Genomic DNA, 27,771 nt, shown 5'->3' with positions numbered 1-27,771 from the left:
TTCCATTTATTTTTTCTTCTTCTGTTTTAGTGTCAGATCTAAGAAACCTAATCCTAAAAAAAAAAAAAAAAAAAAAAAAAAAAAAATTGTGGTAAAATATACAAAATACAAAATTCACAGTTTTGACCATTTTAAAGTGTATAATTCAAAAATATTTAGTACATTCACAATGTTATGCAACTATCACCGATATCTAGTTCCAGAACATTTCATCACCCAAAAGAAAACCCTACACTGGTTAAGTAGTTACTCCATTCCTCTCTTTTCCCGTCCTGGCGACCACTAATCTATTTTATGTCTCTATGTATTTTCATATTCTGGACATTTCATAAAAATGAAATAATACAATATGTGGCCTTTTATTCTGGCTTATTTCACTTAGCATAATGTTTTCAAGATTCATCCACGTAGCATGTATCAGTACTTCATCCCTTTCTATGGCTGAATCATACGAATTATATGGATACACCACATTTTGTTCATCCGCTCATCAGTTGATGGACATTAGGGTTGTTTCTATCTTTTGACTATTGTGAATAGAAAAAGAAAAAAACATGCAGAAGTTTTTGTTTGAACATCTGCGTGTCTTTTAGGTATAACCTAGCAGTAGAATTGCTGAGTCATATAGAAACTCTGTTTAATCTTTTGAGTGATCAGTAGACTCTTTTCTTTTCTTTTCTTTTTTTTTGGATTGCAGCCATTTATTGAAATTGGAGACATTTTTTAATCTTCTTGAGACTCCATATCAGGCTGTCTACAAAGTCCACTGGGAGGCCGAGGATCATTTGAGCCCAGGAGTTTGAGGCTGTGGTGAGCCTCAAAGGGCCACCGCACTACAGCCTGGGTGAGGAAAGACCCTTTCAAGGGCCAAACTGCATGCTTGCTTGCTGTGGTCATTAAAAACTCTAGTTTTAGGTTAGCAGGTCTGCCTGTTACAAGATGAAAAATTCCATTTAAAACAGATCTGCCTGCATTTCTTCAAGCATGAATTCCAAGTCCTTTGCTTCTTTAGAACTTGCTCCACAAATTGCTCCACACAGTGTAGTCAAACTGACTCTCCATACCCAAGCAAGCCATCCATGGATAAAAACGTTACCAGCAGAACCCATAAAGCTGGTCCAGGCAAGTTGGATTCCACCATTTCAACTTCCAGCTTTCTGTGTAATGCCTGTGTGTCAACAGCTTGAGTTAGGCTTGTCTTTAGGACTTCAGCAGCTATTCTCATTCTTCCTTTGGGAAACAACTATCCATAAGGTGCTGTTGAGAGCCACATTGCATCCGCACCTAGCTCCATACCTTACGAGATCGGCCTCCTACCTCGAAAGTGACTCTTTTCCAAAGTGGCTGAATCATTTTACATTCCTACCAACAATAAATGAGGGTTCACATTTTTCCATATCTTTGTCAACACTTATTTCATTACTTTTTGTTTTACCTTATAGTCATCCTAGTGGGTGAGAGTAGTATCACTGTCATTTTGTATTTCTAATGACTAATGATGATACTGATGATACTGAGTATCTTCATGCACTCATTGGCCTTTTGTACATTTTTAAAAAGAGATTACAACTATATCTTCTTCTAAGAGTTTTATCATGTTTTAACTCTTATGCTTAAGAGTTATTTAATTTTTGTGTATGGTGTGGGGTAGGAGTCCAATTTATTTTTTTGTATGTGGATATCCAGTTGTCTCAACATCATTTGCTATTCTTTCCACATTATGTTTCATAATTTTTCATTGAGCGTTGGACATCACGTGTAGAACAGTGGAGACTGTAATAAATAATATTTATGCTTAGAAATGAGCATGCCTCTCCTTTTGATAGGCTGTTTGTGTGGGTAATTGAGGTAATTTGTCCAGATTTGATCCGGGTTTAGGTTTTATTGTTACTATGGTTACCTTCAGTATACTATCAGCTCCAAATTCCTAACCATAACCTTATGGTTAGGGTGGAGGCTAGGTTGGTAAAACTTTATCAATTTTTTTATTTCTTTTTTTTATCACCTATTCAGAGAATATATCAATTTTTTATCTTTCAAAATTGATTAATTTTCTTCCTCTCTTGACTCTTCCTATTCTTTTTGTCCTTGGGGGTAATTATTTTCCACATTAAAAAATTGTGATAAAATACACATAATATAAAATTTGCCATCCTAACCATTTATAAATGTATAGTACAACAGTATTAAATATACTTCATATGTTGTGCAACCACCACCATCATCCATCTTCATAATTCTTTTCATCTTGCAAAATGGAAATTCTATACCCATTAAACAGTAGCTCCCCATTCTTTCCTCCCCACAGACTCTGGAAACCACCATTCTACCTTCAGTCTCTGTGATCTTAACAATTCTATATAGCTCATATAAGTGAGATCATACAATATTAGTCTTTTCTGTTAATTTCTGTGTGTGTGTGAGACAGGGTTTCACTGTGTTGCGTGAGCTGGAGTGTAGTGGTGTGATAACGGCTCCCTGCAACTTCAATCTCCGAGGCTCAAACGATCCTTCTACCTCAGCCTCCCCTGTAGATGCACCACAGGCAAATGTTACCATACTTAGCTAATTTTCTTCATTTTTTTGTAGAGAAGGGGTCTTGTTATATTGCCCAGGCTGGTCTTGAACTCCTGGGCCTCAGCAGTCCTTCCACCTCAGCCTCCCAAAGTGCTGGGATTACAGATGTGAGCCACTACGCCTGGCCAACATTTGTCTTTTTGTGATTGGCTTATTTCACTTCGCATAATATTCTCAAGGTTCATCCATATTGTAGCGTATGTTAGAATTCCCTGCCTTTTTCTTGATTGAATATTCCATTGTATGTATACACTACATTTTGCTTATATGTTCATCTGTTGATGGACACTTGTGTTGCTTCCATGTTTTAGCTATTGTGAATAATGCTGCTCTGTTTTTTTTTTTTTTTTTTTTTTTTTTTTTTTGAGACAGAGTTTCGCTCTTGTTACCCAGGCTGGAGTGCAATGGCGCGATCTCGGCTCACCGCAACCTCCGCCTCCTGGGTTCAGGCAATTCTCCTGCCTCAGCCTCCTGAGTAGCTGGGATTACAGGCATGTGCCACCATGCCCAGCTAATTTTTTGTATTTTTAGTAGAGACGGGGTTTCACTATGTTGACCGGGATGGTCTCGATCTCTTGACCTCATGATCCACCCGCCTCGGCCTCCCAAAGTGCTGGGATTACAGGCTTGAGCCACCGCGCCCGGCCAATGAATAATGCTGCTTTGAATATGAGTGTACAAAGATCTCTTTGGGACTCTGCTTTCAATTCTTTTGGTTATACACCCAGAAGTGAAAGTGCTGGATTATATGATAATTCCACACGTAACTGTTTTAGGAACTTTCATATTATTTTCCACAGTGGCGGTACCATTTTACATTCCCACCAACAGTGCACAAGGGTTCCAATTTCTCCAAACCCTCATCAACACTTTTTATTTTCTGATTTTTTAAAATAGTAACTATCCTAATGGGTCTGAAGTGGTGTCTCATTGTAGTTTTATTCATATTTCCCTAATGATTACTGATGTTTAGTGTTTTTGTGCTTATTGGCCATTTATATATATTCTTTGGAAAAATATCTATTCAAATCCTTTGCCCATTTTAAATTATTTTTCATTGAAAAAACTGAGACAGAGTCTCACTCTGTCACCCAGGCTGGAGTGTGGTGGCATGATCTCCGTTCACTGCAACCTTCACCTTCTGGGCTTAAGCAATCCTTCCACCACAACCTCTCAAGGAGCTGGGACCACAGGCATGCCCCACCACACCAAGTTAATTTTTATTTTTATTTTTTGTATTTTTGCTAGAGGTGGGGTTTTGTTCTGTTGTCCAACCTGGTCTTGAACTCTTGGTCTCAAGCAATCTGACTACGTCCACCTCTCAAAGTGCTGGACTTACAGGCATGAACCACTGTGCCCAGCCCTTTGCTTTTTTTTTGAGACACAGTCCTGCTCTGTTGCCTAGGCTGGAGTGCAGTGGCACAACCTCAGCTCAATGCAACCTCCACCTCCCAGGTTCAAGCAGTTCTCTTGCCTCAGCTTCCTGAGTTGCTGGGATTACCAGCGCATGCCACCATGCCCGTCTTTTTTAATGTGTGTATTTTTATTAGAGATGGGGCTTCACCATATTGGTTAGGCTGGTCTCGAAATCCTGACCTTAGGTGATCCACTCACCTTGGCCTCCCAAAGGGTCAGGATTAAAGGCATGAGCCACCGCACCCAGCCCCATTTTAAAATCAAGTTGTTTTGTTTTTTCACCGTTGAGATTTAGGAGTTCTCTATATAGTATGGACATTAATCTCTTATCATATGTGTAATTTGCAAATATTTTCTCCCATTCTATGTGATGCCTTTTTACTCTCTTCATAGTGTATTTCAGTGAGCAAATTTTAAAAATTTTTATGAGGCCCAATTTATTTATTTATTTTTTGTTGCCTGTGCCTTTGATGTCATTTCTAAGAAATCACTGTCAAATTCACAGTTGTAAAGATTAGCCCTATTATTTTCTTTCAGAATTTTATAATTTTAGGTCTTACATTTAGGTCTTTGATCCATTTTGAGTTGATCTTTGATGTGGTTAGATAAGGGCCCAAATTTATTCTTTTGCATGTGGATAGCATACTTGATTACTATAGCTTGTAGTAAGTTTTGCAGTCAGGAAGTAGGAGTCTTCCAGTTTTGTTCTCCTTTTTTAACACTATTTTGGCTATTCAGGGTCCCTTGAAGTTCCATATGAATTTTAGGATAGGTTTTTATATTTCTGCAAAAAGCATTATTTGGATTTTGATAGGGATTGCACTGAATCTGTAGATTGCTATAGAAACATTGATGAATTTTTGTATGTTGAACCACCCTTGTATTCCAGGAATAAATCCTACTTGGTCATGGTATATAATCCTTTTAATATGCTGCTAAATTTAGTTTGCTAGTGTTTTGTTGAGGATTTTTGCATCAGTGCTCATAAAGGATATTGGGTTGTAGTTTTCTTTTCTTGTAGTGCCTGGTTTTGGTATCAGGGTTATGCTGGCCTCATAGAATGAGTTTGAAAGTGTTCTCTCCTTTTTGATTTTTTTCTTCTTTTTTTGAAAAGTTTGAGAAGGATTGGTGTTCTTTAAATGTTTGATAGAATTCATCAGTAAAACACTAGTTCCAGAGCTTTTATTTCTCAGGAGACTTTTTATTACTGATTCAGTCTCCTTGCTAATTATAGGGTTATTCAGATTTTCTATTTCTTTGTGATTTAGTCTCAGTAGGTTTTGGGTTCCTAAAAATTTATCCGTTTCATCCAGGTTATCTGATTTGTTGGCATGCAATTGTTTATAGCACTCCCTTATAATCCTTTTTATTTCTGTAGAATCACTTGTAATGCCCTTGCTTTCATTTCTGATCTTAGTAATTTGACTCTTCTCTTTTGCTTAGTCCATCTAGCTAAAGGTTTGTCAATTTATTGATCTTTTTAAAGAATCAATTTCTTGTTTCACTGATTTTCTCTGTTGTTTTCCTATTCTCTTATTATTTATTTCTCTTCTAATCTTTATGATATCCTTCCTTCTATTGGCTTTGGGTTTAGTTTATTTTTGTCTTTCTAGTTCCCTAAATTACTGTTAGGTTGTTGATTTGAGATCTTTTTTTTAATGTAAGCATTTATAGCAATAAATTTCTTCCTTAGCACTGCTTTTACTATATTTCATAAGTTTTGGTGTGATGCATAAATACTTACAGGCCATTAGCATGTATCTGTAAGTATTTTCTAATTTCTCTTGTGATTTCAATTGATTGCTCAATTTCATAATTTTTGCAGTTTTACTACCATTATTTCTAACTTGTCTTGTGCTATAAGAGAAAATACTTTGTATGATAGTTATCTTTTAAAATCTATTGAGACAATTTGTGGCCCAACATATAGTCTATACTGCAAAATGTTCCACGTACACTTGATAAGAACGTCTATGCTGTTGTTGTTGAGCACGGCGTTCTGTATATGCCCATTATCTCTAGTTGGTTTATTGTGTTGTTTAAGTTCTTTATTTCCTTACTTATCTTCCTTCTGGTTCTTCTATCTAATACTGAGAGTAGGGTATTGAAGACTCCAACTATTATTGCAGAACATTCTATTTCTCCCTTAAGTTCTGCCAGTTTCTGTTTAATGTATTTTGATGATCTTCATTAGGTATGTAAATTTTCATAATTGTTTTACCTTTCTTCCTGTATTAAACCTTGTAATAGTCTTAGCTGGGCCCAGTGGCTCATGCCTGTAATCCCAGCAGTTTGGGAGGCCAAGGAAGGAGGATAGCTTGAGCCCAGGAGTTTGAGAACAGCCTGGGCAACATAGTGAGACCTCATCTCTACAAATAATTAAAAATATTTGCTGGGCATGGTGGTGCATGACTGTGGTTCCAGCTACTTGGGAGGCTGAAGTGGGAGGATTGCTTGAGCCCAGGTGGCTGAGACTGTAGTGAGCTGTGATCAAGCCACTGCACTCCAGCCTAGGCCACACAGTAAGACCCCGTCTCCACAAATAATTATATAATGTTCTTTTCTCTTGTAATTTTTTAAAAAAGTTCTTTAAAAAATTGAAGTGTATGTTATCTGATGTTGGTATAAGCATTCCTGCTCTCTTTTGGTTTCCATTTGCATAGAATATGTTTTTTTTCCATCCTTCACTTTCAATCTATTTGTCTCTTTGGATCTAAAGTGAGTGCCTTGTAGAGAGCATACACTTGGATTATGTTTTTAAATCAGTTCTGACAATCTTTGCCTTTTGATTGGATAGTTTAATCCATTTACATTTACAGTTGGCTGGGAGTGGTGGCTCACACCTTCAATTCCAACACTTTGGGAGGTTGAGGCAGGCAGATTACCTGAGGTCAGGAGCTCGAGACCAGCCCTGCCAACATGGTAAAACCTCGTCTCTACTAAAAATACAAAAAAAATTACCTGGATATGGTAGCACACACCTGTAATCCCAGCTATTTTGGAAGCTGAGTCATGAGAATTGCTTCACTTGAACCTGGGAGGCGGAGGTTGTAGTGAGCCACGACTGTCCCACTGCACTCCAACCTGGGTGACAGAATGAGACCCTGTCTTAAAAAAAAAAAAAAAGAAGAAGAAGTAATTACTAATAAAAAGGGACTGACTTTTGATGTTTTGCTATTTGTTTTCCATATGCCTTATGGCTTTTTTTTTTTTTTTTTTTGAGATGGAGTTTCACTCTTGTTACCCAGGCTGGAGTACAATGGCGCGATCTCGGCTCACCGCAACCTCCGCCTCCTGGGTTCAGGCAATTGTCCTGCCTCAGCCTCCTGAGTAGCTGGGATTACAGGCACGTGCCACCATGCCCAGCTAATTTTTTGTATTTTTAGTAGAGATGGGGTTTCACCATGTTGACCAGGACAGTCTCGATCTCTTGACCTTGTGATCCACCCGCCTCGGCCTCCCAAAGTGCTGGGATTACAGGCGTGAGCCACCGTGCCCGGCCGCCTTATGGCTTTTTTGACCCTCATTTTTTTTTTCTATTACTTTTGTGTTTATTCATTTATCTGTATTTTGTATTGTGTTTATCTTTTGTAGTGAAACATTTTAAATTAATTTCTCATTTCCTTTTGGCTATATTCTATAGCTATGTTCTTTGTGATTACTATGGGGATTATATTTAACACCCTAAACTTAAAATACTATATTTTGAATTTATACCTGCTTAACTTCAATAACATAGGAAAACTCTGCTCTTTTAACAATCCACCCTCAACCCTTTTGGTTATTGATGTCACAAAATTACATCTTTACATACTGTGTGCCCCAAAACAAACAAATAATTCTTTGAGATGCATTAGTCTCTTAAATTATGTAGAAAACATAATGTGGAGTTACACATTAACATTGAACATTAAACAAAAATAGGGTTGGTCTCATTCTACCTAGGCTGGAGTGCAGTGGTATAATAATAGTTCACTGTAACATCAAACTTCTGGGGTCAAGTGATCCTTCTGCTTCAGCATCTTGAGTAGCTGGGACTATGTGTACACTGGCTAATTTTTATTTTTTAAGAGATAGGATCTTACTATGTTGCCCAGGCTGGTCTTGAACTCCCTGGCCTTAAGCAATCCTCCCACCTCAGCCTCCCAGAGTGCTGAGATTACAGGCATAAGCCACTACACTGATACTTACTCTTGAGCATTTCTTTCAGGGCAGGTTTAGTGGCATTGAACTCCCTTAGTTTTTGTTTACCTGGGAACATTTTAATTTCTCCCTCACTTCTGAAGGAAAGTTTTGGTGGGTATAGGATGTTTGGTTGACTTTTTTTTTTTCTTTTAGCACTTTGAATATATCAGTCTACTACCACTGGGTTTCAAAGTTTCTGATGAAAAACCTGTAGATAATCTCATTAAGGATCCTTTGTATGTGATGAGTTGCTTCTCTCTTGCTGTCTTCAAGATTCTTTGTCTTTCAAAAGTGTGATTACAATTGTCTCAGTGTGGATGTCTTTGAGTTCACCTTACTTGGAGTTTTTTTGAGCTTCTTAGACATTTATATTCATATCTTTCATCAAATCTGGGAAGATTTCAGCCATTATTTCTTCAAATATTCTCTCTGCCCCTTTCTCCCTTTTCCTTCTGAGACTCCCACAAGGTATATGTTGGTCAGCTTGATGATGACCCAGAAGTCCCTTAGGCTCTGTTCACTCTTCAACCTTTTTTCTGTTCCTGACTTGATAGTTTTCATTGCCCTATCTTCAAGTTCACTGACTCTTTCTTCTACCTGCTCAAATCTGCCTTTGAAAGTCTTCCGCAAAAATTTCATTTTAGCTATACTTTTGAGCTTCAGAATTGTTCCTTTTTGGTTTCTCTTTATTGATATTTAAATTTTGTTCATACATCATTTTCTTGACTCTCTCCATGTCTTCCTTTGATTCTTCAGGCATCCTTAAGATAGCTCTTTTAAAGACTTTGCTTAGTAGGTCTCCCATAAGGTCTTTTTCAGGGACAATTTCTGTGGAATTTTTTCCCTTTGAATAGGTCATGATTACTTTTTATTTGGTATGCCCTATAAATTATTTTTGTTAAAAACTGGACATTTGAATCTAATAATGTGGTAACTCTGGAAATAAAATTTATTTCCCTTTCACAGGGTTTGCTGTTTTTGTTGCTGTTTTATTGTTGTGAGCTGTCTCTGCCAAGGATCAGCCTGAAGTATAAACTTAAGGTCTTCTTAGGCCTTTACTAAGTCTGCATCTTCTCTAAGACATATGATCACCTTCTAATTTTTCCTGTATACGCAACTGCTTTGGAATATCCTAGTCTTAAATGTCTGGCTCCCAACAGGAAATAAAAGAGAAAAATGAAGAGGGAGGGAAGGGTGCAAGCACATTAATCCTAGAAGTCACTTCAACCAAAGGGATTTATTACTATGGGAGGAGGTATAAGAACAATGGTCTCTGCCTCTTTTTCTTTGCCCCTGTGATCAGAAATACCAATCAGGGCACAGATCCCAAGTATTTGAAAGACGGGTCCCTTTGCCCCTCTTGGCTCTTGCAAGCTGCATTCGAGCTGCTCTAGAAACATGTGCACAGCTGCCTGTCATGGGGCTGGAAGGTGAGGGATAGGTAGTTGTTACTATGCTGAGTTGCAATCGAACAAAATTAATCACAATTTATCATCTAAGCCAGGCGTCCCCAAACTACGGCCTGCGGGCCGCATGCGGCCCCCTGAGGCCGTTTATCCGGCCCCCTGCCGCACTTCAGGAAGGGGCACCTCTTTCATTGGTGGTCAGTGAGAGGAGCACAGTATGTGGCTGCCCTCCAACGGTCTGAGGGACAGTGAACTAGCCTCCTGTGTAAAAAGTTTGGGGACGCCTGATCTAAGCTTTCCCTTGGAAGTTTCAGGACTTCAACAGGCTTCAGAGCTCCAGAATAGTTACACCAGACAAATTCTGCCACTGTAATTGTCTGGGTGGGGAGACAGATTCCTGGTGCTTCCTACTCTGCCATCTTCCTAGAATCCTCTGGGTATTTACCTTTTAAAACATTATTTTACTCTTTCATGTGTGTGTGTCTGGGGGTGTCTAAGGTGGGGATCATACTATGTAGTACTTAATATGCTGTACTTTTTCCTTTTTTCCTTCCTTTTTCTCTCTTTGCCCTAGTATTTTATGTAGATTCTGTTGGTTAACTTCTTAATTTTGCTCACAGGTTAAAATATATCCAAATAGGGTTATGATAGAACCAGAGGAAGAATGCTCATCACAGACATCCTTGATATGGAACAAGTTGTAGCAACTTATGAAACTCTGCTACGTTTATCTTTGTAACAGTAAATTGCTCCGTGCAAGGGATAGGTGGCATTTTGTAGTGTGAAGTTTTTCTCGAAAATACAGGTTTGGGAAGATCTATATTGCTGTTGGGTGAAATCTGAAGATTCTGAGAATACATGCAAGAGAGAGATTATAATGATGGACGCTGAGATTTAAGTGGACTTGGAGAAAGAGGGATCAGATGGGCAATAAGAAGGGCTGGGGGTTAATGGACTATAAATGTCAATAAGGTCACAGAATTACACACAGAATGTACTCCAGTTTATATAAGTGAACTGGAAGATGAAATATATTGGCTAGAGAGGGATAGGGGCTTTGGAGAAAGTTCAATTACTTTTGATGAAATTTAGAGTGTGACCATAACATAGGTGATTGAGGTGGGCAGGGGCAGAAAAAGGGACTACTAAATGTGAGGAAAGCACGGCATTAGATAGGTCATTCATGGAAGGCTGAAGCCACCAACAATGATGGCATGTGCTGGGAAGAGAGAAAGTAACACAGGCACTAAAATCTTCCCTGTGAGACAGTGATGGGGAGATCAGTAGGCAGGACAATTAGAGAAAGGCTGGTTTAGTCAAGCGATGAATTCAAAAGAGCTAAGAGGAAGGATGAGAACTCATTGAGGAGGAGCAGTGGAGGCTTACTTCCTGACAACGAAGGCAGCCTCTGCTTAAGAGGGCTACAGGGTAAGCAGAATCTTAGGGGACAGCCAGAATAAGCCGTGCCTTTAGAGGACAGTTAAGGTGAAGAAGTGAAGCAAATATTTCAACAAGAAGGTGCATATAGAAAAGAATCTACCGATTTTAGAAAGGAAGTGCTGGAGGACACAGTGGAAAGGCTGGAAAGGGAAGCAGTAATGTGATGATGTGGTGGAAGATGACCACCGAGGTTAGGGTCAGACCTCTTGTGATTACTATGACAAATCCGTGGGGGATGGTAGTATTAGACTTGAAGGCTCTTAAAAGGATGGTAGGCTAGTGGTTTCAGGAATGTTGAGGCTACATTCCTTATCTCTACAACTGATCATGACTCTGGAGGGTCACACTGGTGACTGCCCTCCCCTACTAACCATTCCATATTCTTCCTGTCCTGTGTCACTGCCTTAGACCACTACGGTTCTCTGTCCAGTGGATGAGCCAAATCTTCCTTCTTTAAGAATATGAGTCCTTAATACTCCTGGTATCTAATATCCAAGTCAATTAGGACCACAACATTTGAAAAAAACTGTAGAAATATATAAAACATAAAAATTAATCTGAGGAAAAATCACTCAGAATGAAGCCTCTTTTTCAAACATAGCTATTTTTTTCTTACTGTCCTTTCTTGCCTTATGGTTTTCAGTCTTCTCTCCATGTGTTTGAGCATTTTAAACATATTTTAAATTCAGATTTTTTTTTCTTGTATTACTGACAGTTCTTGGAACCAATTTCTCCCACTGGTTGCATCTGCAGACTTTTCTTCTTGATGATTTGTTTCCTTTTTCATTGGGTGAGTTTCCCCTGTAAGGTCATTTTCAGTGGGATTTCATTTTCCACAGCTTTCTTTGTGAAAACTGGATTATGGCAGGATTCTTACAGTACAGTTCTTTGCTTTTTCTATGGGATTCATTAGGTTTCATTGGACCAGGATCAGCTTTTTGTTAGTTTTTCAGCTTGATATCTCAGTAACACTTGGGTACTCTGAATTTGGACCACTCACAAAGAGCAAAAGTGTGAATTTTTTCTTAGCTGACCCTTTCTACTTACATTTCTGAGTAATGGTAGACTTACTTGCATTCCCTTTTGAGTCCCAAGTCAATGAACAGTGTTTGTCTAGTCTTCATTTCACACACAGAAGGTCTTTTGAGACTCGCATCTCACTGTTGAAGCCCTAGTACTCAGCCATTAGGCTTATATCTGGCCTCAAGTCTCTATGAACTCATTGGTCTCCACTTTCAGTCACTCTCTACATTTTAGGTTCCATTCATTTCTAGCACCTAGAGACTTCCCTTTTTTTTTCTTCTTGAGACAGCGTCTCACTCTGTCACCCAGGCTGGAGTACAGTGGTGTGATCCTGGCTCACTGCAATGTCTGCCTCCTGGTTCAAGCAATTCTCCTGCCTCAGCCTCCTGAATAGCTGGGATTACAGATACATACCACCACACTCAGCTAATTTTTGTATATTGAGTAGAGACAGGGTTTCACCATGTTGGCCAGGCTGGTCTTGAATTCCTGACCTCAGGTGATCTGCCTGCCTCAGCCTCCCAAAGTGCTGGGATTACAGGCGTGAGCCACGGCACATGGCTGGAATTTCCCAATCTTGGTTTCAAGTCTAGTTGTGTATTAAACTTTTTGTTTTATTACATATATTAAATATTTCTGTTTGAGGTGGAAAAGAGTTTGCCTGCAATCACTCTATCTGTTGTATATTGGTCATAAGTCATCCCAAATCATTCCACATTATGCAAACAGAGGGTCTTTTAAAACACATATGGTGCTGGAAAAACTGGTTAGCCATATGCACAAAGCTAAAATTGGATCCTTTCCTTACACCTTATACAAAAATTAACTTCAGATAGATTAAAGATTTAAACATAAGAGCTAACACCATAAAAACCATAGAAGAAAACCTAGGCAATACCATTTAGGACACAGGCATGGGCAAGGACTTCATGACTAAAACACCAAAAGCAATGGCAACAAAAGCCAAAATAGACAAACGGGATCTAATTAAACTAAAGAGCTTCTGCACAACAAAATAAATTATCATTAAACTGGCAACCAACAGAATGGGAAAAAGTTTTTCTAATCTACCCATCTGAGAAAGGGCTAATATCCAGAATCTACAAAGAACTTAAACAAATTTATAAGAAAAAAAAAAAACCATCAAAAAGTGGGCAAAGGATATGAACAGACACTTCTCAACAGAAGACATTTATGCAGGCAACAAACATATGAAAAAAAGCTCATCATCATTGCTCATTAGAGGAATGCAAATCAAAACCACAATGAGATACCATCTCACACCAGTTAGAATGGTGATCATTAAAAAATCAGGAGATAATAGATGCTGGAGAGGATGTAGAGAAACATGCTTTTACACTGTTGGTGGGAGTGTGAATTAGTTCAATCATTGTGGAAGACAGTGTGGCGATTCCTCAGGGATCTAGAACTAGAAATACCATTTGGCCCAGCAATCCTATTACTCAGTATATACCCAAAGGATTATAAATCATTCTATTATAAAGACACATGCACACATATGTTTATTTTGGCACGGTTCACAATAGCAAAGACTTGGAACCAGCCCAAATGCCCATGAATGACAGACTGGATAAAGAAAATGTGGCACATATATGCCATGGAATACTATGCAGCCATATGGCTAAAGCTGGAAACAAACCATCATTCTCAGCAAACGGACACAAGAAAAAACCAAACACTGCAAGTTCTTACTCATAAGTGGGTGTTGAACAATGAGAACACATGGACACAGGGAAGGGAACATCACACACCAGGGCCTGTTGCGGAGTGGGGGGCCAGGGGAGGGATAGCAGGGGGTGGGGAGATAGGACAGGGACAGCATTAGGAGAAATACCTAATGTAGATGACGGGGTGATGGATGCAGCAAACCACCACGGCATGTGTATACCTATGTAACAAACCTGCATGTTCTGCACATGTACCCCAGAACTTAAAAGTACACCAAAAACAAAAACAACCAAAAACAAAAACCACCACAAATCTGATCATTTCATTCCCTTAGCATGGCATTCAAAGTTCTTTGAAATCAGGAACCTTGCCTCTGTAGTTTCATTTTCTACCAATTTCCTCTCTTCTCTACACTCATATTTCAGCCACAGGCAATAACCCTTCTCTTTCCTTTCTCTCATAATTGCATTTAGGGTGTGTGTTAATGGTAAATTTACATTTTCCCTAATCTTTGCATACTGTCAAGATGGGATTGCAAAAGTAGTAATGTCTATTTCTTGAGAACCTAGACCCAGAAAACAGTAGCTCCATATAGCATCACCTCTGGACATAGTACTGCAATATGACCTTAACTTTACTCAATTAAAAGTGCTGTCAATTAGATTTGTATTAAATTAGTTATTAGGTTTGTATTAAATTATATATTAAGATTGTTGTATATTTTAATAATATTATTAAATCACCCTTTCTAAAATTTGGTATGTTTTTTCATTTGTCAGATCTTATTTTTATCAATCTGGTTTTCTTGTTAAATTTATTATGAATAGGTAATACAATATGGTTTCTTGTTAAATTTGGTTTAAATTACGGTTTTGTTAAGTTTACTAAATTTATTTTGAACAGGTAATACATTAATATTGTTCAAAACATGCTGAAAAGTATTTAAAATAACATAGCAATGTTTCCCTTCCATTGCTCTCCCCAAATTGCCCAGTTCTGCTCCCTTACAGAAGTAGGTTATGTATATATGAGCAAATACATGTACCTACTTGCTGCAATTGTAAATGGAATGTTTTTTGTTAGTTTCTAGTTGATGATTGCTAGAATACAGAAAAGCAATTGATTTTTGTACAGTTATCTTTTATTCAGATACCCAATTTTCTTATTAATGCTAATGGGCTTTTACTATAGCCTCCCCCATCCCATTTTTAGACAGGGTCTCGCTCTGTTGCTCAGGCTGGAGTGCAGTGGCATGATCTCATCTCACAGCAACCTCTGCCTCCTGAGCTCAAGTGAGATTCCCACCTCAGCCTCCCGAGCAGCTGAGACTACAGGTGCATGCCACCACATCCAGTTATTTTTTTTGCTGTGATGGGGTTTCACCATGTTTCTCAGGCTAGTCTTGAATTCCTGGACTCAACCCATCCACTTGGCTTGGCCCCTCAGTGTTGGGATTACAGGTGTGAGCTACTGCTCCTTTTTTTTTTTTTTTTGGAGATAGGGTGGCAGCCTGGAATGCGGTGGCATGATCATAGCTCACTATAACCTCAAACTCCTAGGCTCAAGGAATCTTCCCACCTCAGCCTCAGGTAGCTGGGAATACAGGCATGCACTATCATGTCTGGCTTGAAACAACTTTAAACTTACAGAAAAGTCACAAAAATAATACAAAGAATTCATGTACATCCTTCCCTCAGATTTCCCACATGTTAACATTTGTTCGTTTGTTTCTGAATCAGTCTCACTCTGTCCCCCAGGCTGGGATGCAGTGGCATGATTTAGGCTTACTGTAACCTCTGCCTCAACGTTCAAGGAATTCTTGTGCCTCAGCCTCCCAAATAGCTGGGATTATAGGCATGTGCCACCATGCCTGGCTAATTTTTGTATTTTTAGTAAAGAGGGGTTTCACTATGTTAGCCAGCCTGGTCTCAAACTCTTGACCTAGGTGATATACTTGCCTGGGACTTCCAAAGTGTTGGAATTACAGGTGTGAGCCACTGTGCCTGGCCAACACCTTACTTTTTGCTTTATCATTCTGTGTGTGTGTGTGTATGTAGTTTTCTGAAATACTGGCAAATCAAATTAGAGGTTTATAATGTTTAACTTCTAAATACTTATATTTTCTAAAAACAAGGACATTCTCTTCCATAATCATAATTATCAAAATGAGAAAATTTAAAATACTATCACTTTAGACATTTAAATAACATTTAAGTTCTTGATGTTGTAAATTAATAAATTTCCTGACACTGAGCCTTGTATTGCTAAAATAAAGCTTATGTAATCAGAGTGTACAATTCAACTTGATTTTTTTTTTTTTTTTTGAGACGGAGTTTCGCTCTTGTTACCCAGGCTGGAGTGTAATGGCGCGATCTCGGCTCACCGCAACCTCCACCTCCTGGGTTCAGGCAATTCTCCTGCCTCAGCCTCCGGAGTAGCTGGGATTACAGGCACGCGCCACCATGCTCAGCTAATTTTTTGCACCATTAGTAGAGACGGGGTTTCACCATGTTGACCAGGATGGTCTCGATCTCTTGACCTCGTGATCCACCCGCCTCGGCCTCCCAAAGTGCTGGGATTACAGGCTTGAGCCACCGCGCCCGGCTCAACTTGATTTTATTTGGAATTTTTGCATCTATGGTCATAGGTGAGATTAGGCTGTAACATTCTTTCTGGCATTTTACTGGGTTCGAGTACAATGGCAGCTTAGATAATAGTTAAAACTCAGCTATTTTGGGGGTTGAGTGATGGCTACAGGAGTGTATTTACTTTGTAATCATTCACTGAGTTGCCTACTTGTGATCTGTACAATTTCCCATATGTTTTTAAATTAAAAACACAAACTTTTATTTTTTGTTTTGGGGACAGGGTCTCACTTTGTCACCCAGGCTGGAGTGCAGTGGTGCAATCTTTGTTCACTGCAATCTGGGCTTCCTGGGTTAAACAGTCTTCCCCACCTCAGCCTCCCAAGTAGCTGTGACTGCAGGCATGCCCCACCACACCTGGCTAATTTTGGTTATTTTTAGTAGATGTGAGGTCTTGCCATGTTGCCCAGGCTGGTCTCAAAACTCCTGGGCTCAAGTGATCTGCCCACCTTGGCCTCCCAAAGTGCTAGGATTACAGGTGTGAGCCACCATACCTGGCTAACAATCTTTTCAAGGATAAAATTTTATGTATTTTTCACCCTGTCTTACAGTGCTAAAAAAGGATAAAATTTTAATCAGCTTTCCAATTGCTTCTTGGGTAATCAATTGGCCTATTAAAACTATGTCTAGGATCAGTGTTTGCTGGGAAATTATCCATGTGCTCTGATTTCAAAGTTGTTTCCATAGAGTTCTCTTATTATTCTCAATTCCTTTATGTGGTTATATCTAACTTCTCGTTACTAATTTTGTTCTTTTTTTTGGCTCCTTTCACCTTTTATCAGGCTCAGGATGTTTTATCTATTTTATTGGTGCTTTCAAAGAATTGTTTTTTAATTTATTTATTTTTCTACCATGTTAACTTTAGCTTTTATCTTTATTGGTCCATTTTCTTTTTTTTTTTTTAATGGTTTAAATGTTTTTTTTTTTTCCTATATTTCATTTTCTTCTTTTACTATACTGAGGAATTTCCCTAAATTTAAAAATCACTACACACCTTTGAGTTTTTCCTTTTGAATAATAAATGTGTTGCACTTTCATTTCCAAGTCTGGACTCATATGTTCTAGGATCCTTAATAAGGAATCTGGGGCTGGGTGCAGTGGTTCATGCCTATAATCTCGGCATTTTGGGAGGCCAAGGCGGGTGGATCACTCGAAACCAGAAATTTGGGACTAGCCTAACATGGTAAAACCCCATCTCTACTAAAAGTACAACAACAACAACAAAATTAGGTGGGGGTGGTGGTGCATGCCAGTAGTCCCAGCTACTCAGGAGGCCAAGGCATGAGAACCACTGGAACCAGAGGTGGAAGTTACGGTGAGCCGACATGGCACAACCACACTCCAGCCTAGGTAACAGAACAAGACTGTTTTTTAAAAAAAGAAAGAAATCTGGGTCTTACCTTGCTGCATTTTCTCAGAGCTCCAATCCTGGTGGGTCCCAATGCCTGGCCACAATGACATGACAGACAAAAACATGCTGAGCAAACGAACAATACTTTTCTGTTCCAGGACCAACTGAGATCTGCACTTGCTGCAGATCCTATCCACACACCCAAATATTCCTGAAGCATTTGTGATGTGCGAGCACTGGGGCAGGTTCTATGAATGGCTGAACAGTTGGGTATCCGCCCTCTTCGAGCTTACATTCTAGTGATGAAGACTTAGAACAGGTAGCACAGTGAGCTGAGCTTTGCCTAGGATGCCGTGGAAAAGATATGGGCCACCACCACCTAGGAGGTCTGGCAGAGAATCTCTGAAAGAAGTGGTTCTTAATTAGGCTCCTTAGACTAAGGTTCTACCCTGTCTCCTTATTCTATTCTCAAGAAGGTGGCTATTTGGTTTTCTTGTATAAAAGTGATCTGATTAAAGAGGGAAAAAAGAATTAAAAAAATACAAAAAAAAAAAAAAAGATAAAAAAAGAAAAAAAGTGATCTGATTTTGAGTTATATGCCTAGTGTTCCTAGCCACAGTTAACTGAACCAACAGACTGAGAGCCAGGCATAAGACATCTATCTAGTAGGAATACTGCATACAGGATGGTCACTGGCTGACTTAACTAGAGCCTCTATGGGAAGTCTAAACATCAAAAAGAAAGAAAGGAGCAGAAACAGAGATAGCAGAAGAAAAAGCAGAAAAGAATAGTAAGGTTATAAAAATGGCAGTCACAAACCCTAGAGTATTAGATTAAAACCATATGTAAACTAATGATTTTTATTTATTTATTATTATTTTTATTTTATTATTTTTTTAAAGATGGGGTTTCACCATGATGGCCAGGCTGGTCTTGAACTCCTGATCTCAGGTGATCTACCCACCTCGGCCTCCCAAAGTGCTAGGATTACAGGCGTGACCCACAGCGCCCAGCCAATTTTTATTTATTTTTAAAAACATGAGACAGGGTCTTGCTCTGTCACTCAGGCTGCAGTGCAGTGGTACAATCAGAGCTGATTACAGCCTTGACATCCTGAACTCAAGCAATCCTCCTGCCTCAGCCTCCTAAGTAGCTAGGACTACAGAAATGTGCCACCATGCCTGGCTAATTTTTTTTTTTTTTTTAAATTTTTGGAGGATGAGGTCTTGGAATGATGCCCAGGCTGGTCTTGAACTCCTGGGCTCAAGTGATCCTCCCACCTTGGCCTCCCAAAATGCTGAGATTATAGTCATGAGCCACCATACTTGGCTCATGGTTTTTAATAACATACAGATGGATAGACGGAATAATAAATTCAGGTGTGTGTATTTGCATGTTTTAACATACATACATATATGTTTTCCAGCTCTGTGGGTTGAGGTGGTCTATAAGCAATGACACTTGAGCAATGAGACTCTAGCCAGGAATATATACTGTGTCCAGATCTTGGTTTCCAGACTTTGTTTCAAGTGGTACCAAGAAACTACTTGGTTTCTAAGTTCCTTTTTTCTCAAATAAAAGGAACTGAGAGCTTCTCAGAGAAATGACAGATGTCAGGGCTGAGACAGAGAAAACAGGAGTAAGCCTGACACATCTTGCGGTGCCAGAAAATGCTTAAAAAGTGACAGGGGCAATGTTGAAACAACACAGGTGCCAATGAGTACTAATTACTGAATGAGTTCTCACTGGCCAAATCTGAGCCGATTTGAGCAACAAAATAAACTATGTTAGCATTAGATTATAACCTGTAGAATAAAACAGATACCATTCATTCATACTGATATAAATTATCAAATAAATAAATGAGAAGGGACAGCTCTTCTTTATAGTCGAATACCAATTAACAAATACAGGTAAAATAAGGAAAATTAGGCAAGCACAACATCAATATCTGTTATAGGCAAGAATCATTGATGACGAAAACGAAAATCAGCAGGCATAATTGTAAGGATAAACGAGACATTCACACAGCTTCAAAGTATCTCCCCAGAAGATTCTTATTAAATTCAAAGAGAAAACTCCTAATTTTACAGTGGAGAAACCTGGCATACACCACCTTAGCCATGTGATCAAAATTACCACCACCTAGGCTGTATATGGTGGCTCACACCTGTAATCCCAGCACTTTGGGAGGCAAAAGTGGGTGGATCACCTGAGGTCAGTAGTAGAGACCAGCCTGGCCAACACGGCTAAACCCTGTCTCTATTAAAACAAAAATTAGCCGGGTGTGGTGGTGGGCGCCTGTAATCCCAGCTACTCAGCAGGCTGAGGCAGGAGAATCACTTAAATCCAGGAGGTGGAGGTTGCAGTAAGCTGAGATTGCACCACTGCACTCCAGCCTGGGCAACAGAGTGGGATTCCGTCTCAAAACTCCAAAACAAATAAAAAGTTACCACCACCCTTCACTAGGAGGCACTAAGAAGGGTACAGTATCACTTCTGCGGTTGTCTTGCCAAAAATGCAGACCCTCAATCACATCATGTAAAAACACTAGACAAAGTCAAATTGGGGAATATTCTATGAAATAACTGGCCTCGATTCTTCCAAAGTGGCAAGGTCATGAAAAACAAAGAAAAATGGAGAAACCGTCACAGGCTGACAGATGAAGGAAACACGACAACAAAATGCAATGCGGGATTCTGGACAAGAAAAAGGACATCAAGGGGAAAACTGGCAAAATTTGAATGTCCACAGATTAGTTAGTAGTAGTTTATCAAAGTTAACTTCCTGGTTTTGTTTTTGGAGAAGGAGTCTTACTCTGTAGCTCAGGCTGGAGTGCAGTGGCGTGATCGAGCTCACTGCAATCTCCAACTCCCAGGTTCAAGTGATTCTCCTGCCTCAGCCTCCCAAGTAGCTGGTATTACAGGCGCCTGCCACCATGCCCGGCCAATTTTTGTATTTTTAGTAGAGATGGGGTTTCACCATGTTGGCCACGCTGGTCTCGAACTCCTGGTATCAGGTGATCCACTGGCCTCGGCCTCCTAAAGTGCTGGGATTACAGGCATAAGCCATCACACATGGCAATTTCCTGGTTTTGATAAACTACAGTATGGCTTTGTAAGAGGTTATCATTGGGAGAAGCTAGATAAAAAGTACATGGGAATTTTCTACTATTTCTGCTACTTTCTGTAAGTCTAAAATTATTTCTAAACAAAAAGTAAAAAACAATGAAAAGAAAAGCAGTCACTGAGGTAGGGAACAACAGCCCCTGAGGAGTAGACGGTGATCCAAGCATCTTCTGGAGCCCACAGCCTAGATTCTGACTGCCTCATATCCATCATACTATTAGGACATGCTTCCATTACCCATGAGACTTTGATTCCTGGCCCCATTCCTGCTTCCTAAAAGAGACTAGCTAAGGACACTACCTGAGGCTTCCACAAAGGGCCTGCAGCGGGAAGGTGGATGGAGTGTTTATTAGCGGCAGCTACTGCAGATGGTGCCCAAGGATGCACCTTGCTGGCTAAGGTGGGCTTGAAACATTGGCTGGTCTGTGAAATGCCCTTGGGGGATGGTGTCCAGATCCTCTGCTTAGTGACTAACATGCAGACTGAATAAACTGCATATTTATTCCAGGTTCATTTAGAAAAGCTGTACAGATAGGGCTGAGGCCAACTACATGGCCACGTGGGCAGAGGTCAAACCTATGATCTCTCTCCCTACAGCTTCCTAATGTCTGCGATGTTAGTCTTTTGAAGGAAGTCCCACAGAGCTGAGCTTGCTTGGTTATCTGGGACTGCTGCTCAGTTCGAGTAGGGGAGGGTAATGAACCAGTCCAGGCCTCCTCCTAGAGGTGTCCAACACTGGCCTAATCCCCAAGGCTGAAGAAACATGGTCTGGCCTGACCCCAGGACATGGGGTGGGGAGGAACAGTGGGCTAATACAGTAGTGGAAACAGGCAAGATTCTATGGGTCCCTTCCCTTAGAATTTTAGGGTATGGAACAAGGAGGCTACAGACTTAATTGCAGACCCATCTGCACCTGGGCCTCCGAACTCTTCCTCCACTACCAGTGAAGCCATTCTGGGGACTGAGTTGCATGAGGGCTGGCAGAGGGTGGCAGTTCACAGTCTGGTCCCTGTCTTCTTCCAGCCAGCTGTGTTCTTAGCTGCCATACTTCTGAGCTTCCTGGGAATATGAGAAAGTCCAGCAACTATGGGGGACGGGGATCATTCTGAAGGAAATAAGGGACCTCCCTCCCCCTTGCCTTGAAGGAGTAGAAAGGCAGCTCCTCTCCTGAAGGCTTGTTAGCAGGTTATGGGCCCACAACAAAGGGGCCAGAGTAGGGCAAAATTTCTCCTTCGGGTTTTGGGGCTGAGGAGGGGTCTCCAGGGGCTGTGAGGAGGTAAGCAGGCCTTAGGCTGGGTAGAGATGGGAAAGGCATGAGGGGAAGATAGGTGAGTCACCATGCCACAGCCGAGGGGCTTTTATTGGACGGTGAGGGTGCATATAGGCAGGCAGGTGGCTGCTAGAGGACGTTGCACACCTTTTCAGGGTGCAGTGGTGCCCGGATGTCCAGTTTGCGAGTCTTGCTGTCCTTGTCGATGATCTCCAGCCGCAGCTTGGGGAGGCGCTTCTCAGCCTGGGGTGAGGGCAGTTCTGGGCTCTTGAGTAGCTGCTTGTCTGAGTCCTCCACTGTGATGCGCAGAGTGCAGCCCCCTGGTAGCAGGTCCTGCTCATAGGCTGCTGCCAGCTGGTTCACCACACGGCGCTCTACCTGCGGGTGGGGAGGTGAAGTGGTGGTCACTGCTGCAGCCTCGACCCAGCCTGGAGGCTGGCCTCCATCACTTACTGCTAGGGTGACTCAGAGACCTCCTTTGGGCCTGAGACTCAGCTTTCTCATTTGCCAACCGTACTAATAACAGCTAGCTTGCAGGACTGCGCTCAGTTTCTGAGGCTCCCAGTCCAGTCCCACAGTCCTAGGGGGGTTCATATTTGGCTACCCTCCAGCAGGGGTTTTACTTGGTGATCATGTGTTTATGGTTACAAATGGGCACCGCTCTGGGTGTGAATAATTCCAACAACCAAACTGTGGGAGGCAGACTGGGTCTGGGGGTTCCAGGGAAGAGTGGTGTGGAGGCGCCTCATTTCTCAGGCTCCTGTGCTCACCTCATGTTTGATGGAGCGGGCGCCATAGTGCACGTTGTAGCCGTCGACTAGCACGTCTGCCACCTCGCGGTCCCAGAGCAGCGTGATGTTGTGTCTTTGCTTGGCCTAAGGCAGGTCAGATAAAAGCGTGCCTGCATGTGGCCCACTGCTTTCCATCTCTTGCCACTCTGACCTGAGGCCAGGGCCACTGGCCCCACGCCACTGTGCTCTACCCTCTGTGTGTATGTGGGTGCCCCCAGTCCAGTGTTGCAGATTTCCAGTGGCTGGCTATCCTGCCCCCACCCATGGGTATTCCCCTCTTACTCTCTTGGCCCAGAAGTTTAGTTCCTTGTTGACGAGTTGGATGAGCTCTGAGTGGCAGAAGGGGAGGAAGTAGACGATCTCATTGATCCGTCCCAGAAACTCATCCCTCCGGAAGTGAGCCTGCATGACCAGGTTAGGGGTGGGATGAGCTCAGTGACCCAGAGAGGTTAGAAAAATTACCAGACACCAGGGGGAAGACTGGGGAAATTACGGGACTTCCAGATCTTTAGGATGGCTAAGATCACCCTCCTCCAACCTTACGCTCCAGCAGGGACGTGCCAAGAAAGACCTCTTACTTTCAGGATAGGGCGAATCACATTCTCCTTGAAGTTCTTTGAGATGGTGATCTTGTCACTTATCTGGACATCTCCTGTGGAGATGGAATCATAAACTGCTTACTCCCCACCTGCGGGGCTGTGCCTGCCCGTTGGCCTGCCATGGAAAGTGCCCTGGTCCTGCCTGCCTGTGTGGTCATGGCCAGGGTCTCAGGCTTTCTGAGATTCAGTCTGGTCTTCTCTGACCAGGCACTTTCTGAGGCCCCTGCAGCTCTCCTATGTACAAAGCCTATGGATCCTTAGGGTGAGTGTTGTGTGAGGGAAGAGGAGAGGAGAGGAAGCGTCAGGATTAAGACTTGAGTCCTGACTTGGAGAAAGGGGCCTGCAGAGCTCGATCTTGAATGGAAAAGGTGACAGACACAGCTTCCTGCTGGATGTGCTCATTTTTTTCAGCACTCTCCAGGGCCCACCTACGCAGGAAGCTGCCCTGGGTGAACAAGGCTGTGTCCACTGCCATAGAGTTTTTGATCTGGTGTCCCCTCCTTGCACCAAAGCATCTCTATCTATTGCATGTGCGTCTCCTCAGTCCCCTAAGACCCTGGGCAGCTTCTGGCCTGCCACCCTGGTGTAGCTCTGTCCATTCATGCCTGGATCCCTCTTACCACCCAACAGACTTGGGGCTTTCTTAAAGAAGTAGGGGCACTGTCTCTTTTGTCTGTTTCTCCCTCAACCCCCACTACTTGGTGTCTTGCCTGGTGGCTGCTCAGTGTCAGCTAGGGACAGAGCTGTCCACTAGCACCTGCACCTGGGCCCATGGCCCCAATCCCATCCTTCCCCAGGAGATAGGCTGGCGGCCTGGCCACTGGCCCAGACTGCTCAGGTCAGCCACCATACCCAGGTTTTCGGCAATACGGTTACGGCTCATCTCCAAAGCTTCCTGCCTCAGTTGCAGCGCGTGCTGTGCGATCTCGTCACTGGCCACATTGGAGGTCATGATGAAGATGGCATCTTTGCAATCAATGGTCTTCCCTTTTCCATCTGTCAGTCGGCCCTGGGAAGGGAAGGGAAGGATACAGTCAGGAAGCTGTGAGCCTAAGCAGGCCTCAGCACCCTCAGTTCTCACCTCCGTCAGGAGGCCTCCAAAGAGCCCTGTTTCCCTCCAGCCCCGGCGGTCAGCTGCTCCCTCCTCTCGAGCACTGGACTAGCACCTTGACTCCTGTGCTTGCTGCCCTGGGCTGCAACTGCTGTAACTACTGAGTGCCTCCAGGTAAGGCTACACTTACTCTCTGGAATCTCCTGAGGCATCCCACTATCCCTGGCATCCAGAAGTCAGAGTTAAACACCCATCTGTGCAACCAACACATTTTTCAGAGGCCCATTCTGAGCCAGGCTCTGTGGTGGGGGTACTGGGGTCTCAATGAGCCTTCAACTTATGCTCTATTCTCCCAGTATGAGAAGCAGTGAGATACAGGAAACAAGCAATAACCATCCAATATGTTAACATGATGATAAAGGGAAGCACAGGATGCTGTAGGAATTCAGAGGAGGGTACTTTACAGGGCTACTGTGAGGAACAGATGTGGTTATCTGCAAAATTCTTAGTAAACCATGCTGTAAGAATGTTCAGAGCTATTATTACTGTAGTAGATGATATATAATGAATTGAAACAGGACGATCTCTTATCTTTGGAGCTGCTGTCTGGCCTAACAGAGAAGGATAAAAAATGAGGTTGCTTCTTTAACCACTTTGGGGCATTTCCTTCGAATCCTCAGCTCTTTCTAGAAGGGATACAGGAGGTATCTATACTGAAGAAAGACACACCAGAGAGAGAAAAGGAGCAAACAGCAAAGGGCAGAGACAGAAGAAGTGATAAAAGTAAAGCATTCTGGGGCCAATCAGTTGAAGGGTACAGAGCCCTGCTCACTCAGTGAACCTCAAGGGCATGACCATACAATAGGCATGACCATACTTTATATCACTGATAACAAAAGCAATGATCAGGAACTCCTTGAGAGCAAGTGACAGGGTGACAATGCTGAACACAGACAGGGACTTCTACTTTCATCACAGATGCTCTGCTTAGTGCTTCCTGTGTACAATTCCACTCCTTTCTAGGTAAGTGGCTCCCTGATGGCAGAGGCTGGGTCTTGTTTATCATTGTGTTCCAGAACAGCGTCTGATATAGAGTAGGTGTTTGACACCTGCTTGCTGGAGGTCGGAATCTTCACATCCACCCTGGGAGGTAGGTGCAGTTAGGACCCCTACAAAGAAACTGAGGCTCAGACAGGTTCAATATTTGTTTGAGGTTTCACAGCTAGGATACGGTAGAGGTGAGACTTGAATTGTCTGACCTCAGAAACCATGCCCTTCCCTTTGCACCAGGCTACAGAGGTCATACCAATGGTGTTGGATGCATGAGGCCTCATGCTATTTTCTTCCCTTCAACAGAAATTTCTCAGAATTTTGCTCAATTCAGTTTGTATCCTTTGATCTTCACTTGCAATTTTGATCTCCAATTGCATTTGGAGAGATGCAATTGGGACAGATGCTAGGGAGGAGATCTGCCTGAGATTTCTTCTGGGGAGCAGAGAAAGCACAGCTCCCGCCAAGCCAGAAACCATGGCTCTGGGGATACATCACTGACCTCAGCCTGTTGGCTCCTGCCTCAGTCAGGGATGCTGGGCCCTGCCTGAGCTTCAGGGTCAGCCCTTGCTTCTAAAGCCAGTGTAATGGTAAACCCAGTACTGCCCTTTAGGAGCAAAGGAGAAAGGACTGTGCATCAACTGAGCGCTTACTGCATGCTGGGTGTGCTTTCCAGCCTTGCTTTCCACTGACAGGCCTCTGAGAAACTGTTAATTCCCAAGGGGCCTGGTGATCCACGTCCTGGAGCTAGTCACTCTGTGGTCCCTGCCTTGAGGCAGGAAAAGGGGAAGCAAGGGTGCAAGCAGATGTCCTTGAGCTTTTACCAGCAGCTTTTCACTCTCACCCTCTGCTTGAGTTCTAATCCAACAGAATCCACTGAAGGCAGTTCTAGTTTTAGGCACCAGGGGTGTGTGTGTGAGAGACATGTCCAACATATATGACACTGTAATGCATATGACAGTGTATGTGTTCCATACTCACTTTGCAGAGCTTATCCCCAAGGACTGAGTTCACACATTGCTATACTGGACAGAGCAATAACCCAGCAGCAATTTCATTCTAAGAGATCAAAGCTCTGCTCATAACTGGGCCTGAGGATGAGTCCCAGGTGGGTGAGGGGAGCAGGTGCAGTGCACAACTGACCCAAAGGGTGATTTTCAGTGCTCATGTCTCCTTTCCCTCAGTTTCCTTGGCAATAAAGATGCATCCCAAACAGAGAGCTGTCCGTGCCTCACCTCCCTCTAACAACCAAAGCATGCACATCCTGGGTGGGGCTTGGATGCTCACCCCAGGGCTACGGGGCTGCTCTCCCACTATCTCACGTATGAATCCTTGATGGGAGGAGCAGGCGCTGGGCTCTCTGGGGACTAGTCTTTTCCTAGGACTTCTGCCCTGGGGTCACCTGTAAGTGGCCAGCATTAGTCCTGCTTTGATGAGAGCAATAGAATTCTTGCTTTTCTGGGCCCAGGCTTGGGAAAACTAGATTGGGTGGGGATGGGGGTGCTTCCCTCACAGCTCCAGCCTGGATTAGGTGCCCCTACAAGTGCTGCTCATCCCTGGTGCAGCACCGACCACGGTGGACTGAACTGTTTTTTAGAGGCCCGTCTCCCACTCATTGGTCACACTGAGGCCAGGGCTGCGTCTGTTTTGTCAGCGTCCCCCTGCCCTACGCAGTGCCTCATGAATAAACAAATGAGCCACATTCTTTCGGTTTGCTCCTTTTTGTTTTTGAGATAGGGTCTGGCTCTGTTGCCCAGGCTGGAGCACAGTGGTACAATCTCTGCTCACTGCAACCTCTGCCTCTGAGGCTCAAGCCATCCTCCCACCTCAGCCTCCGGAGTAGTGAGGACTACAGGCACACACCACTATACCCAGCTGGTTTTTGTATTTTGTGTAGAGACAAGGTTTCACCATGTTGCCCAAACTGGTCTCGAACCCCTGAGCTCAAGTGATCTGCCTGCTTCGGCCTTCCAGAGTGCTGGGATCATAGGTGTGACCCACCATGCCTGCCTTGGTTTGCCTCTTACCTCTCTAGTGAGTCTGTTTTGACTCTTCCCTGATAGGTCCCAAGGCTCTGTGTGTAGTCCTCTTTTCTCTGCACATTATACACTTCCTGGGTTGGAGACCCCATCTATTCCCGTGGCTTCTGT

General features: G+C 42.4%; 1 protein-coding gene across 3 annotated transcripts in view; it reads right to left on the bottom strand.

The window, feature by feature from the left end:
* Positions 1–120: 120 nt before the first annotated feature.
* CLPB (ClpB family mitochondrial disaggregase) overlaps positions 121–27,771 on the bottom strand; it is a 275,007-nt gene continuing 247,356 nt past the window's right edge. For all 3 annotated transcript variants that reach the window (XM_074400970.1, XM_003923422.4, XM_003923421.4), the window contains 5 exons: positions 24,373–24,529; positions 23,500–23,573; positions 23,204–23,323; positions 22,901–23,005; positions 121–22,508 (listed from right to left, as the gene is read on the bottom strand). In XM_074400970.1, the coding sequence (XP_074257071.1) occupies positions 22,260–22,508; positions 22,901–23,005; positions 23,204–23,323; positions 23,500–23,573; positions 24,373–24,529 (705 nt within the window). In that variant the 3' untranslated portion in view covers positions 121–22,259. The remainder of the gene's footprint in view (positions 22,509–22,900; positions 23,006–23,203; positions 23,324–23,499; positions 23,574–24,372; positions 24,530–27,771) is intronic.

This window comes from Saimiri boliviensis, chromosome 6 (genome assembly GCF_048565385.1).
Source record: "Saimiri boliviensis isolate mSaiBol1 chromosome 6, mSaiBol1.pri, whole genome shotgun sequence".
In the NCBI taxonomy this organism is placed as follows: Eukaryota; Metazoa; Chordata; class Mammalia; order Primates; family Cebidae; genus Saimiri; species Saimiri boliviensis.
Note: the sequence above shows the minus strand (reverse complement) of the source record. Positions and strands in the feature narration are given on the sequence as shown.